Below are 16262 nucleotides of genomic sequence, written 5' to 3'. Positions count from 1 at the left end.
GGCAGGCTGGATGTGCCAGGCAAACAGGCAGTGGGGGTCTGGGGGCCCAGGGATGAATCACAGGAGAATTGGTGCATGGCAGTGAATGAATAACCCGCCATGGCTCCCCAAACCCCATTATTTCCCTCCTTCTCCGGCAGGGCCTGAAATTCATGTCTGCGCATGCTGCCAGTTCATTAGGGGGAGGATGTCATTCCTCTTCTGGCTGCGGCAGGACAGGCCAGGCGAGCCCCAGGAGGACCCGGCCCTGTTTAATTCCACATCAACCGCTCCACTGAGGGCCTTAATCTCTGCTTGTGTGATCAATACTATATCAGTGTAAATTAAAATGACAATTTTAAAGTAATTAAGCCTGTTAATGCTCGATTCAAATGTCATTATTTGCACGAGGAGAAGCAGATGGTGGCTGGATGTGTATAATGTGTGTGTGTGTGTGTTTTTATTTTATTTTTTTGAAGAGGGGGCTAAATTACGAGCCGTGTCCACAGTGACAGGTAAAGCGCTTTAACTGGCACGGCCCGATGTTGTTGCCGCCGCGGCCACCAAAAGGAGGGCTTAACAAAAAGCAGATTAACTCTCCACCCATACCGGCCCACAGACCTCTCCAATTTCAGAGGAGGATAACCCAATTGCTGAAATCTGATTTGTACAACCAAACCCAATTATGGCCATATTAGATGAGAAGTGGCAGGGAGAGAACGCTTGCCGAGGGAGGCAGGAAAAAACTAAAAAAAGAGGGGGTGGGAGTGGGTGCGGGGGGGGAGAAAAAAAAAAAGAAACGTTACACAATAAAAACGCACTTAACTATAGAATGAAGCCAAGCAGTAATTGCGTGATTCGATTATTTTTGTCTCCCTCCTCACTCCGCTTTTGAAAGGCTATTTAGAGTCATTGTTAGAGTGAAATAAATGGGGCCCAACGTTAACCTTGTGTGTGTGTCTGTCCATGTGTATATGTGTGTGTGTGTCCTGGCTCATGTGAAGTGAAGTGTAAGTGAAAGGGAAATTAAATGATCACATTGTTGGTTGTTATTATGACGGGCTCACAACCCATAGCCGGCGACCCCTCCGCTCCTCTTAGCCCAGATCCACCGATTACACCCAATCACCGCGGTTAGGGGCCAATGTGGGACCAGACAACCACACGTCCTACTCCAGCTGTTGCCTTGCCGAGACGGGACCTACCGTCGTTAAGACTCAGACCTGCAGTTTCCACTTTCTGCTCTTTCACTTTCCCCAATGCTCTCAATGAGATGCACAAGAGTTACACAAATGGCCGCTGGTGACGAGCAGTGTATTTCAGGAGGCCTGACTGAGTCTAATGAAGCCGCTAACGGGACTTTCCTCTGTGGGGAATATGCCCGTATCTAACAATTAGTGGCTAACAAGTCACGTGGTGACCAAACAACAGTGGGTGCAGCGATTAAAAGGAAGTCATTAGCACAGCGGTATAGATCGGTCGTGGATGTGTCCGTCACTGCTCAGCTCCTTCAGCGACAAAGCAGAAATCTCTGTTGTCACCGATGTGGAACCGCCTCGGCGACAGTCAGAGGAAATCGCCTGGAGGTGTAGTTATTTGGCAGCTCTGCAGCAAATGCCCCACGGAGGTGTGATTGGCTGTTCAGAGGAATGATAACGACCATCTGAATGCTAATTATTGCTGATATGCACCATGTTCATCCCACACTCTTAGAAGTAAAGGTGTCGACTAGAGCCAGAAAGGGTTCTTCGGCTTGTCCTTACAGGAGATCCATGTTTTGGTTCCTAGTAGTCTTTTATAAAGGTTCCATCTGAAAACCTTTCAGAGGGTTTTACCCGTTACTCAACATAAAGGGGTTGTACCTAGAACCACTTGTGAAAGGTTCCACCCAGAACTCCTTATGAGAAGTTCTACGAACTACCCTTCGATGGTGTAATGGTTCCAGCCAGAACCCTGTCTGGAAGTTCTCTAGAAGCTTTCCACCTAAGGGTGCTGACAAAATCCCACGCAAGGGGTTCTACCAAGAACCTTTATATATTCCAAAGGTTTCAGCTAGAACCCATCCAGGGGTTCATATGGGAACCTTTTTAGGTTCCACGGGTTTTGTCTGGAACCCAACAGGGGGTTCTACAAATAACCTTTTTATATTCCAAGGGTTTCATTTAGAACCCAACTAGGGGGTTCTACCAAGAACTCTTATATTTCAATGGTTTCATCTGGAACCCTAAAGGGCTTAATCATGATTAACAATCACAGTTGATTGTCTGTTGGCTGGGTTGTGGGCATTTCCTTAGAACACCAATACTTTCAACAATCCTTGAAGAACTCTTTATTCCAAAAAGGGTTTTTTAAAGGATCCCATAGTCTTACAGAGAACCCTCAAAAAACCCTTGCTCCTCAGAAGCAAATGGTTCTGTGTAGAGCCTCAGCCCTTCAGGAAGAGCCCGTTTGGAACCCTTATTCCTAAGAGTGGACGCGCATTTAGGATGTGGGTGTTAGTCTTGCAATATTTAATTAACAGTCACAAAGCAAATAGTGAACATTTCAAGTTAATCTTCCATTAGAGCGCGACGCTGTGAGCTATTAAACTTTACCACAAAGTCTGCAACAAACCCTAAGCACCGTCCTCAGTGACGCAGCCCCATGAATTATTAATTACATGCCAATAGTGAGCAGATAGAAAGCACCACAGCTGAAAAACAAGGGCGATCTGTGGTTTAATTAGCAGGGCGGGTGCTCCTCTGCATGCCTGATCATGCCGGGGAAAGGACGCCCAGGGGCCGGAGAAAAGCTCGACAGCCGTATTGGTTTGCATCCAAGCTGTCCGATCCATCACGCCGTCCCGTTGACCGGTGTTTTGCACAGCCAGCCCTTATTAATTATCAGCTCGTTTGGAGAGGAGGGGGGTGTCAAGGGTGGAGAGTGGGCGGTAGGTGGTCGGTCCTCTTTGATCAATGGAAGCGATCGCTCCAGGAGAACTCTACCGAGGGTGATTGAGGTCAGTTTGGCCCGGCACACTGCACGTCTCCACCAGAAGAGGATGAGTGGGCGACCCATGGGATGGAGCTGTGGGAGGGGGGGGGGGGGGGGGGAAATCGCTGCATCCCATTGGCATGCGTCGGTGATTGCATTAGCGATTAGTTTTCAGCCTAGAGGGTTAAACACACTTACCTAAATAACAGCGTAATAGACACTGCTACTCAGTAAAACATCGGCATTGCTGCCTGTTCAAATATTTCCTCACTTGCTGACATATTAAGCTCTCACAGTTTTTAAACTGCTAATAATTAAGAAGTCTATAAATCCTGGAGGCATGAAGAGAATCCCAGAAAAATGCTGGCTCCTCCATCGTTACTATGCTGGGGTGGTATCGGGCAGTTTTCAGATATTCATGTTGTTGTGCCTTGACACACATATTTAATAATAAAGGGTACTTTTAAAACAACACCAGGAGTTATTTAAGGGTTACATTTGTTTAGGCCTATCTTAGTACAATACTCACTTGCCCATGAGTATATTGAGAGAGTTATTGGTCACTGTAATCATCCGTCCTGTCCGTGTTTTCCATGTAAGTGATGCATATGTGAAGCTTCAGGTGTCTAAATGAATCCAATCAAGCTGATCTTTGCAAAGTCTTTTCTGGCCCAAAATCTTTGTCTTTCCAATTATTCCCTAGTGAGCTGCAGTGTGAGGATTATAATAAGAAAGGACAGTTTCTTCCTAAACAATCCTCTTTATAACATTTTACTCCACTCATTTAGTCAGTTTTTTCTTTTTTATTCTTTGTCTTAGTCCTGTTTCTCTATTAAATACATATATATATATATATATATAATATTACATGTTGCTATGGTGGCGTCTGGTCTTAGTCGTGGAGAAAAAAAGGTCGTTGACAAACATATTTAGTCACAGTTTCTGTTAAAGAAATAAACACTGAACTCATCCACCAGAACATTAAAATGCTACTTACATGTAAATGCATCATTAAAAATAATTAAAATACACAATACATACATATATTCTGCATAAGGAGTACTTTCTCTTTTGATACTGAATATAATACTTCTTCCATTGTGATATTGCTACTTCTACGTAAGTTTAAGATCTGAAAACACCACCGGTAATAATACGGAATAATAGGGAAACATTGCAGTGTTTTGAATCTGCATTATGCAGGTGTGTGTGTGTGTGGTGTGTGTGTGTGTGTGTGTGTGTGTGTGTGTGTGTGTGTGTGTGTGTGTGATGCATGTTGCTGTGCAGATTCTTTGCAGAATAAAGTGCCTGGGGTTTGGGGTGGTTGGGGGTCATTTTGTCTCCTTGGAGAGCGGGACTGTGGGAGCTGTGAGGGCTCTCAATAGACAAGAGGATTATGGAAATCAAAGCTGGGAGATTAGCTAATGGGAATATAATGGCCACCGGACTGCCTGGTTTCAGCTGGGCCATGCAAATGAAGCGGCGGAGGACGAGGAGGGATCGATCCGTACGGGCAGAGTGCCGGCCGGTAAATAGGATCGGTGGTGCCACTCGGGCATACGTGTGCACGTGCACATGCAGGGAGCCTGAGGGCCGGCAGCCAGCGGGCAGGAGGGAGCTTTCAGCAGGAGGCAGCCGGCTCAAGTGGGAAAACCGGAGATATCGCCAGCTCTCCGGGCCCCCCCAGCTCCCTCTCTCACTGATGTCAACAGGCAGCATGTGATCCTCCCCGACGCCTGGCTCTCATCCCCACACTGACGCAGCAACCCCCCCCATCCCCTCCACGCTCCATCAAATATCTATTCATCCCGCCTTGGCCCCAAAAACAGAGCGAGACGTCCTTGTAGACAATCGATAGTGCCGCTCCCGGGACGGCCAAGTATTACGACAGCATTCGGATACACTAAGTAGTTTATTCTCCTATACTCTCGTGCACGATCTGACATCCACCGTTTAGGATGTGCGGGTATTAACCTTCTTCGGGGTGTGCGAGGTGGAGTGGGTGCCATAAAAAAAAAAAAAGCCCATCGACTGGGACACACGGCGGCCGTCATCATCAAACTAAATGGAACGTCGCCTCTCTTGTGTGTGTGTGTGTGTGTGTGTATGTATGTGTGTATGTGTGTGTGTGTATGTGTATATATATATATATACACCAATTTTGAGCGTGTCAGAGACAATTTCAATTTCAGGTGGGACTCCACGCACCTGGCCTCTCCCCTATCCACCCCTCGCTCATTTCCATTCCCCGCCCGCCTCGGCCATTCATCAGGACCCCGGGCAGAGGACACCTCCCGCCTGCTCACAAATGCATGGAGCAGGCAATAAAATTAACCTTATGGCAATTGTTTTCACACCCGTTTGATGGCCCCCTATGTCAGCTCATCCGTTACAGCGGAGAAGGAATAAAAAAAAAAAAAAAGTCAAGCTCGGATGTGCAAAAAAATAATAATCATGACCGGGGTTGGGGTTGGGGTTGGGGAGGTGTTTGCAGCGAACGGAGCCCGAGCTAATACCAGATTATGGAGTCCAAACCCAATCGATCAGTGTTGAGAGAGTTGCCGAAAAAAAAAAAAAAAAGATGGGCTGCTTGTTTGATTTTGCATCCGGGAACTATGAAGAGCATCGAGAGCTGTAGCTTGGTGGTTGTTACCAAAAGACTGCTGAGCAACAGGGCGGGTGGTGATGTTTTTATAGTTTTAGCTAGCCCGCCGTCCCTGACCCGGCCCCCTTTCCCCCGGGCGGGGGAGGGACAAGACGGAGGAGGTCAAGAAGGGAGGAGGGGGATAAAAAAATCCTTCAGAGGGTGTTTATTTGCTCTCAACACCACCTAAGCGATCAATATTTTTAATTTGGGTCCGAGTTATTATTTTTCACATCACTGCGCCGGGGAGCAGAGTAAAGTGGCTCATATTTTAGCGCTAAAAAGATCGATATGACAGCCTCACCTTCACTCTGCCCCTGCGGTGGCTGCTGGTGGTGGTGGTGGTGGTGGGGGGGGGGGGGGGCACATCATAATGGACGGTGGCGAGGTACACCCGGCCCGCCTCGTGCTAGAATCACATCATTATCTGTGGCTGGAGACACCCCCCCCCACACACACACACACCACCGCAGGACAACACCTCCACCTCCAACACGACCGATTCGGCCCCCTTGGCTCGACCCCCCCACACACACACACACATAGTGGTAAACACTTTATCAGAGCGCCGTTTATGAGTGTGTGTGTTGTGTGTGTGTGTGTGTGTGTGTGCGTGAGAGCAGCTCACTGCGGTGACGCCGATCCAGGCAGGGCAGAGGCTCGGCTCACCCCCCGCAATAAATGCGTCAATTCCTCCACCTCTTTCCACAATCTATTAATTATATCTACATTTCCAGTCCAAAATATTTTCACAAGGGGGAAGGCCCACTCTCTCTCTCTCTCTCTCTCTCTCTCTCTCTCTCTCTCTCTCTCTCTCTCTCTCATATATAACTCACATCTGATGGCAGATTCATTGATTGTCGCTCGACCCCCCGTGTCCCGAGTGTGTGTGTTTCAACGTGCACTCTCAGCGTCAGTGTTTATTCAACTTTGTCACTATATATATATATATATATATATATATATATATATATATATATATATATATATATATATATATATATATATATATATATATATATATATATATATATATATATATATATATATATATATATATATATATATATATATATATATATATATATATGTGTGTGTGTGTGTGTGCACTTACGTCTGCCCCAGAGTATGAGTGATGGCCGCTGAGAGTTATGGTCCGGCCATATTACCGCGCTGACATCTACTCCGTTCAAGTGGCCTCGGTCGGTGCCGTACTTCTCACCATATTGAAATAAGAGCTCTCTTGGATTTAGTTAGCAATATTTTAACCTGCTTATGTGGCTGCTACACGGAGCTGAGAGGAGGAGGATGAGGAGGATGAGGAGGAAGAGGAGGAGGGCTGCTCTTACTAGTTAACCTCTGTGTGTAAAACCAACACGCTGTACACAGAGATCCCTCCTCTATGACCCCACTTTCTCCGGTAAGCACATAACCCCGACGTGCAACCTGGTTTTGTTTCATCATAAAAACACGGAAGAGGGAGGTGATATAGGACGCAGTTAAAAACAAATAAATTATATATATATTTATGTTTAAAATAAAATGGGATAAATGCGAGTGACGCACATTTCGGGGCCGTGCCGTAAACACACTCCTGCTGAGGCCCTGTTGGCACAGAGGGACACTAAGTGTTCATAAATCCGTGGCCGAAGCAGAGAGCGCCACTGATGATTGCATTACGACGCGCTGCCTGGAGGAGAGCGCAGGCGATCGCCTCTGGAGCCGAGTGGAGCCGCTCTGCTGACTGCAGACGGCAGCTAAAGAAGCTCACATTTAGGCATCTCGCTGATGCTGTTCATCGTTTAGTAATTTAAATTTAAAATGTGGGACTAGAGTTTCTGTACCTTCACCGTTGAAGCTACTTGTCCTTTAAGAGACGGCCTCGGAACATCTACGTCGTGTCTTTTGACAACTTTTCCTCTAGTGCCGCTAAATATCCGAGCCCGTGAGCTGACTCTAAATTAAAGGTAAATTTATTGAGTCGGGAACGCTCATCTGCTGATTTGTGACTTGCACTCGATTCTTAAAAAAAGCACAATGAGTCGAACGTATAGACTCATACAAATAGAATCCCTCCCAATCATCCCTCGAAGTGTGTGGCGGTGTTTCATTTTGCCGTGTTCCGGACGTTTCTGGGCGTCAACCTCTATTAAAAAAACGTAGCGACCAGGTTCTAGAACGTAGGAACGCATCCGAGAGGAAGCTACGAAAGGTGCGGAAAAACAACCAATAAAACATCTTGCTTTGAACGGATTTAAAATGTCCTTTAAACCGCCTCGAATCCCCGTGTGTCAAACAACCTCCTCGTCTCATGTAACGCTCGATGTTGCTAACTATTTCCTTCTAAGCTCAGGCCAGTGACCTCCTGGCCTGTCACATGATCCGGCCAAAATCACAACATGGCGTCTAACAAGCAGGCGGCCGTATACTGTAGACTGGTGCTATGTGATCCTGAATCATTCCTGCCGGCACAGGATGGATGTAGCAGTGTAGTGCCCAGGATTTAGGAAGAGGTGACGAAATGTGTCGAAACATCGCACCCCCCCTGCAGAGAGAGAGGAGCCATGACGTGCGATGTTGGATGACTAGAACGCCGAGTCGAATGTCACGATTACGTCACCAGAGTAAAGAGTGTTCAACGACACAATGAGATTACAACATGCACTTTTGGTGTCATTGCGCCGGGGGAGGAGGGGCTGACTTTGAATGTTGAAATGTCTTTGTATCTTAACCGTTATTGTTCTTATGCAATTAGTTCATTTCTATTTCCATGTCGCGCCATCCCACTCGATATTACAAGACGCCGCTATTTATAAAACAAGCAACTTCTGGTGACACATCACAAAGTTACAACATTACATGTGCTCCTGCTTTCTTTAAACTAGCATACAGCTATGGGGGGGGGGGGGGGGGGGGGGGGGGGGGTTTACAAATTGTGCTCAAACAGCAGGAGAATGAAATGAAATGCTTTTTTCCTCATGTGTCAGGCCTTCTCCGAGGGAGCGGCTCATTTAAATGTTTGCAATGTGAACAACATCCATATTCATAAAATCTGTTTTTATCTCACCAGGTTCCTTGTAAGGATCTAGTTTTGTGTTCCGGGCCTTTTCGGGCTTCCTTCTCCTCTAAATATCTGATATTCTCAGAGGAACTCGTTTCCTTCAGAAAACACCGGCCTCGGTGGGAACTCCTCTTACGCAGAGATTCGCTTTAGACTGTCGCCGTCTTTCCATCAGACGTCTCTTCCCAGCTGCAGCTAGTGTACGCTCCATCGTGAGACGCTGCCCCCCCCCCCCTCGCCCCCCACGCCCCCCCACGGATAAAGAAACCAAAGGCTTCAAGACAGCTCGCTCTGAACTTCCACCATCGGTTGTTTCGGATCTGTGACGCAAATCGCTCGGGACAAAGTGCCTGCATTCTATACACCGTCGTCCCTCGGAGTGAAAGCGGTTCTCAAACACGCACATGCGTGTGCACACACAAGCGCGGCGGTAAGAAGGAGACGGCGGTGTCCCGTCAAAGCCACGGAGGCTGATTTATCCTCTGCCGCCGCTCTCGCTGCTGTCCTGCAGACCACAGACATGAGGGATGCCTTTAATTTCCCATTAAAATGCCCTGGAACAACCGAGGGGGCCGCTGTGTGTCACTGTCTGTATGTGTGTGTGTGTGTGTGTGTGTGTGTGGATGGCTTGATTAGACCGCGTGACAGCAGTGTGGTGGGTGTGTGTTCGCGGGCCTTTTTTTACGTTAAGCCGTGTCAGGAAGCGGCAGCGTCACGGCGCACGTCGGTCCTGCGGCTCCGGGGGGCCCCGCGATGAATATTAATGGCCGAGAACATGTGGATTGGGAGTTGGGCTATCAGGGCGGGCCTTCCTAATTGACATTTTACCTGCTGTATACCTTAACGGGGCTGTAAAACACCAGGACCCGGGGCTCAGCCGCAGGGGCGACGTGTCAGTCAAAGCTCTTCCCACTGCCGGCCTTCCTCTGGGAGGATGAGGAGGAGAGAGAGGAGGCCGGCCTGGACTCCTCATCGCTCACATTCAGCGCCGAGGTGTTGCATGTGTGCCGTTTCTTGACATCAGGACGTTGATGGGGTTTCATTTGGGTAAATTAAGATGCAGTCAGGAGACAGGAATACTGCTCCTTCAGGCCTCCACACTGTCTTTTATGTTTCTGCAGGAAATCTGTCTGATTGTGCAAAAGATTTAATGTTTTTGCTCAACAAATGACACTAAAGTTGATTTCAGAGCCACCTTCCGGGATAAATAAATGTTCCAGCCGGTTCTAAAACCTCAAAAGCTGAACGGGGATCAGGTTTATGCATTTTTACGGTACTTGAAATTTGCCATAACGCCATTAAAAGACACCAAAGTCCATTTGTTAAAAAGATAATTGTGTTTTCAACATTTCTCCAGATGTCAGCACAGTTCCACTCCCACTGGTAGTTATGTTATTTATTTATCCATTATCTATTTATTCATCCATTTATGTATTATTTTAGTTATTTTCATATTTCTCTTTCCATCTTCTTCTACTCAATACTGTCATTTTTTTGCACTCTCTCCCTTCTAGATCTTTCACACTGAAAACCGATCCATCAACGCACGCGCACACGCACACACACACACACACACACACACGCACACACACGCACAGAGAGAGAGAGAGAACCGAGTCCTTCTTTGCGTTTGTTGGTTTGTTTTTAGGGTCAGATGTTTTATGTGCTTGTTTTTATGCAGATCACTTGTTGAAAACAAAAAAATGAAATAAATAAGATTAGAGCAGTTAGAGCAACAACTAATGATTATTATCATCACCAAATATGCTTAATATTTTCTCATATTTTGGTCCATTAAATAATAAAAAACAACAACAGCTACCACAATTTCCAAATTGAGCCCAAAATGAGATTCAAACTGCTTGTTTTGTCCGAACAGATTCAAGGACCCATCGCAGAAGACGAAGAAAGCCAGCAGCAGATATTCACACCTGAGACGCTGGAACCAGTGAATCGGCTTAAAAAGTTGCTGCTGAAGTTTCCTGTGGATCGCTTTAATCTATCAACTTTTTTTCCCCGACTGCAATCACAGCCGTAAACAGAAGCCTTCCATTCATTGACAAATGAACGTTATCAATCACGTCCCTCTCTTCCACTGACACAGAGCTGCAGTTCAAACACTCATGTATACACTCGCTACATTGCTGCGCAGAAAACTCTCCCTACTTACATTATCTGAGAATTGACAGGCGGGGGGGGGGGGGGAGGAGATTGACAAAAACAAATACGGGTGATGTCACCAGAGCTAAATGGCAAGCCCTGTGTGAGAGTCTATTCGTGTTTACTGTTCTGCGGGGTTTCAGCATCATAGAAATCACATTTCAGAGACGCACGAGCTGCCGTCTCCATCCCAATGAAATAAAAATAAAAAAAGAAGGTTAATCTGTAGACAAACACCATTAGATAAACCTCTCGCGGTGCCGGGGATATTAGCGGCACTTATCTGAAGCGGCAGATGATTATTCCCCCCCCCCCCCTCCCCCTCAAAAGGCCAGTGTTTGTAATATTCTTTTGAAAAGAGCAAGTGCGACTCGGCGGTGGCTGTGATTTATGAGCATTTGCGGCGGCGCAGCGTGGCGTGGAGGAGAACCGAGCAACTCCGTGATCGAAGTCCTCATCTGGACCTTTTTTCTTTCCCCCCCCCCGTGTGTTATTACAGTGGAGGTTTTTTTGTTTTTTTTAAACCACATAATCTCCTGGGAAAGCAGACATGATGGCGTGATAAACCTGTAGTCTGTCAATTAAGCGTCGGACATGAAACCTGTTTCCTCTACAGCGGTGGATGATACAGAACAGAGATGAAGAAGCTCTGCTGCTGTCTGAGTGTTTGGCTCCACCAAGTGGCCAAACACGAGACATCCCCTTGGGGATGAATAAAGTACTATTCTATTCTATTCTATTCTATGCACCCAGCTGTGGAACAAGGGGATGAATGAAAAGGGTCTGTCACCGAGGTTTCACTCCTCACACAGCCATGTGTCAGTTAAATAGAAGACGCAGACACAAATAATACAAATATATAAATATAAAGATGATGGTGTAATAATGTGAATATATCAGAAGACGGTGGGATCATAAGCACCACTTCATAACTTTTGTTATGTGTCATTCAGCATGAAAAAAGCAATTTAAAAAAAAAAAAGAGTGATCGGCGAAAGAAATCTTAGTCGACTGAGACCAAAACGCAGCTAATCGACTGAGACTTTTCTTTCTATTACTAAGGCCAGTGTGTGTGTATCCATTGCTCTGATGATTACCTTCACTGTATTCACACTAAAGCTAACGCTAAGGAACCCAATGATTTGCTAATAAGTCGTGATAATCAATAAGTAAAGCAGTCCCACATTTAAAAAGTTTCAACCAAAGCTCTGACGGCCACATTGTTTCTGAGTGTCTGAGTGCCACCTTGTGGCCATCTGCTGTTACTACACACTGAGGGAAATAGTGCATGTGAAGCTGGGTTCAAGCCTCTCTATGCACAATAGAGTAGATCCCGTGAAGTATTTATACATGAACTTTTTCTGTGCATCAACGTCAGCTGCAGGTCTGCAGCTCATGAGTTTGTAGTCCGTCTTAGTTCACGCCGACTTCTAGAAATGAGCTCATTCCAAACCGCTCAACGTTTTCTTTGGCCGTTTTTTCACGCGTGAAGGTTTCCATTTCAACCACGAGCTAAAATCACAACGCGGCGTGCTAATTTAAGAGCTGCGATCACAAAATGACTCATGTGATGATGCGTGTCACTGACTGAGATGTTTGCTTGTTAGAGAATTCAGAGAAGTGGGGGTCCGTCACGGCTGAAAGTACAACTTAGCGTAAAAGTTTAATAGTAGAAATATGACTTTATAAGTCATATTTTAGAACAATGTTTAAAGCCTGCTGTCTGTTTTTCATGTTATTCTAAATGTATGTAATGTGTGTAAAGCACACATGCGTGAACATCTCCCCTCGGATGTGAAGGCACCACCAACGAATCAGACGGCGCTTACCGTGAAATGCTCCTGGGACTTGTAGTTCTCGTCGAGGTAGACGCGGGCTCTGCTGTACTCCCTCATGGCGTCACTGGACAGCAGCTCTCTGATGGACAGAGCACACACACACACAGATATATATATATATATATATATATATATATATATATATATATATATATATATATATATATATATATATATATATATATATATATATATATATATATATATATATATATATATATATATATATATATATATATATATATATATATATATATCAGGAAATGTCCAATAGATCTGGAAGCACCTTCCAGTTGAACCACGTTTAGAATATCCTGGATATATCACTACAGGTAAGAAAAAAACTAATAGGTATGCGCATGAAATCGTATGTTTATATATGCAAATGAGGCGTTATCTTATTAAATATGTGATCATTTGCATACATTTCAAAACCTGAACATTGGATGAAGCCAGGTTCAAAATTCTTGTTCCACTTCGTTGAGGTTTTTACAGAGAGGACTTTGGATCTTTGCATCACTCCATAAATCACAAATTACCTTTAACAGCGATTAAACAGGAACAAAATGTTGTATGAATCAGGCTATGAATGCTATATGAACAAACCCCTCTGTGCTAACCTTCAGAATATAGATGGGAACGAAACTGGAAAGTTTGGTGATGTAAGTGCTGCTGGCTCAGAGTCTGAGAAAAAACTATTTAGAGAAAACACCTTTAAAGATATGGATTGTAAAATTAGATCCATTTCAAGACACTACAGGTGAATCGGGTGAACTGTTCTAACTAATAGATATCACCATGAAACTTCCCCAGTTGATTACAATTAATCTTTGTATTGGTATATCGGTAAATGGACTGTACTTGTATAGCGCTTTTCTAGTCTTCCGCTTTAACACTACATGTCATCATTCACCCATTCTTACACTGATGACAGGAGCTACCATGCAAGGGGCCACCGGCCCATCAGGACTAACTAACATTCATACCACTTCAGTCTTAGTATGGACTAGCGGAGCCGGGGCTCGAACCACCGATCCTCTGATTGAAGGACGACCCTGCTCTACCACTGAGCCACAGTCGCCTTTTTTTCTACATGTTTTCTGAAATGGTATGTTTAAATATGCAAATGAGCCATAACTTTTGGTAAATGTCTTAAATACACAAATTAAAAAATATATACATAATAAAATAAATTGAAACACCTAAAGGTGTATTGTGGATGTTTTCTTTCCTCTAGTCTGAAAGAAGACATGTTATATAGAGGCAAAATACCCCCATAATAGACTGGTGCATGAAAAGCAGTGTTTTTGCTTGTAGTATCTGCCTGTGACGTACATCCGTGATGCGACCAGTGGGGGGAGCAGTCCGCCGGGTTTTAAACTACCCCTGCATGTTCCACATGGAGGGGGGGTGTTTCCTCATCTACTTAACATTACAATCACAACAATTAGGCACACCGCGAGCGCAATACTTACTTGACAAAACAGTCCACGTGGGACATGGATGCCTCGTAGTTCTTCCCGCCCACCTCCTGGCAGTGCACCGCCAAGAAGTGCGGCTTGTGCGACTGTACCGTCTGTAATGGAAGAGAGGGGACACACACACACACACACACACACACACACACACACACACACACACACAGGTTAAAAAGAGCCTAACAGTGCTACTGTACTTTTATTTTACAGTGCAAGTGCAGCCACAGCAGCTGAGAACGACACTACGGCAAGCCCGTGTGCTCATAATACACGAATCTCAGGCCGTTCGGTCGAGGGTGAAACCTAAACGAGCGCGGCCCCTGGGCCCCGACAACTCAACTCTGTGACATGCTACCGTATTTACACAAGACAAAGTGCCTCGCTAATGTAGGCATAAGGCACTTAGTGAGCTTGTTCCGAGAGGCGGCCCCCTTCTTCCATCCACCATAGAGGGGGGGGCGTGCCTGGAGCACAGCGTGCGTGTGCAGCGGCGTGCTCGCGCTGAACACATCGCTCCCAATACCGCGGGAATATGTCAGGACGCGGTTATTAGAATGTGGGCAAATACAGGCTGTTGTAGAGGAGAGAAAAAAATATGCTTGCGTGAGTCACGTGACCTCGCGTTAACGTCCTTCAGCCTTTTTTCCCCTCGCGCGCACAGCGAAGGTGTTTGTGAGCACCCTGTCAGAGGTGTTCGGGGCGGCTGACCTCAAATGGAAAAATCAATACCGCGGAGTGATTTACAGCACTCACGAGCACTCACACAGGAGGCCGGGCCGCGTGGACGGTAGGCAGAGAGAGATGCATACATCAATGTCACGAGGGGGAGGAGGAGGGGGTGGGGCGACAAATGGTCCCAGGGCCCGAGTGGAGCACCCAGCTACTCGGGCTGGCACCTCCACCTCGGCCGCTGCATTGCGCTCACATGCGCGGCCCAATCAAATAAAAAGTAATGTATGGCAATAACACTATGGATTTTCCATCAACCTATGGCTTGTCACTTAGCCTGGCGACCCAAAGAGCCGGGACCTACAGCGGCTTAAACTTGGGCGAGATTAGTGGACCTATCAACTCACAGTGGAAAAGGTCACACTCTCAAGGAGCCTGCAACTAATGTCAGACGTTAGTGGGACACGTGTGTGTGTGTGTGTGTGTGTGTGTGTGCACGTGCACGCGTTAATCGACTGCATTCTATTTATCTTTCCAGGCTGTAAATTCAGGGCTACGTTGGCAAACAGACAGCATCCAGGAGGTACATTTCATTAGTAGAATGGCCAGTGCTATCAGCCCAAATCCAAACAGCATCAACCGGTGACCTTACTTTACTCTGGCGAAGAGCAAGCCCGGTGACCAGTGTCCAATTAAAACCGGCACCACTGTTAACAAGAGATTCTGTTGACTTTTTGAGTCGCGCAGGGACCGAAATATTGACATGGCAAATATCGGATCATAAAGCGTGATTTTACAACGGGCGACAACAGTAGTGGCCTCTCTAAACAGCCCTCAGGACTGGGACAGTTGCCATGGCAGTGCTAAGGAAAGAAAATAAAAAAAAGCCTGTCTGGTCGTGCTGACATGACGAACAGAGTGAGTGCTGCCATATGGGACCGTTTCTCAACCTCACCAGGATGTCAGACGCTGTTTCAGATGGAGATGCGTCCTCTCATCCTCCCTCTCTCTCTTACCATGACCTGATTCTTAACATTTGAGATTCCAAGGAAGGAGTTATGTCTCCTGGTTACGTATCATCATGTTGTGGTTTTATTGTCGATCAGAGAGAAGGCCATGTGACACGTCATGCGAAATAACAAATAAACAAACAAAAACTGTATAATTTCTCAAACTAGAAAAGGCTCATTTCATTTGTGAATAAACTGTAAGTGTGTTCGCTGCTGAAAATGTTGTGAAGTTGTATTCGGAGTGGAAGCCTATGATAAAAAAACACTACAAGGAGTGTTAGAAGTGTAGAGGTGAGAAGTGCCAACTAAAGTGTAAGCAATGAGTTAAGCATCAGTTGAAGTGAAGTGCTGAAAGGAGTTGAAGTGTCAGTCTAAGCGTACGTGATAAAAGGGAATTCCTGAAGAAATTAGTGACAGATTAAGCACACAAACTGAAACAAGATATCAGTT

The 16262-nt window shown here is 45.8% G+C and overlaps 1 protein-coding gene across 5 annotated transcripts in view; it reads right to left on the bottom strand.

Annotated features, from left to right (window-relative positions):
• The window catches only part of inpp5a (inositol polyphosphate-5-phosphatase A), a 134358-nt gene that overhangs the window by 76066 nt on the left and 42030 nt on the right, over positions 1 to 16262 (bottom strand). For all 5 annotated transcript variants that reach the window (XM_076076600.1, XM_076076601.1, XM_076076596.1 and 2 more), the window contains 2 exons: positions 14131 to 14231; positions 12647 to 12734 (listed from right to left, as the gene is read on the bottom strand). In XM_076076600.1, coding sequence (XP_075932715.1) covers positions 12647 to 12734; positions 14131 to 14231 — 189 coding nt within the window. The remainder of the gene's footprint in view (positions 1 to 12646; positions 12735 to 14130; positions 14232 to 16262) is intronic.

Source organism: Anarhichas minor, unplaced genomic scaffold (assembly GCF_050575085.1).
Source record: "Anarhichas minor isolate MPS153535 unplaced genomic scaffold, ASM5057508v1 ptg000058l, whole genome shotgun sequence".
Classification (NCBI taxonomy): Eukaryota; Metazoa; Chordata; class Actinopteri; order Perciformes; family Anarhichadidae; genus Anarhichas; species Anarhichas minor.
This window is presented reverse-complemented; position numbering and strand designations above follow the sequence as displayed.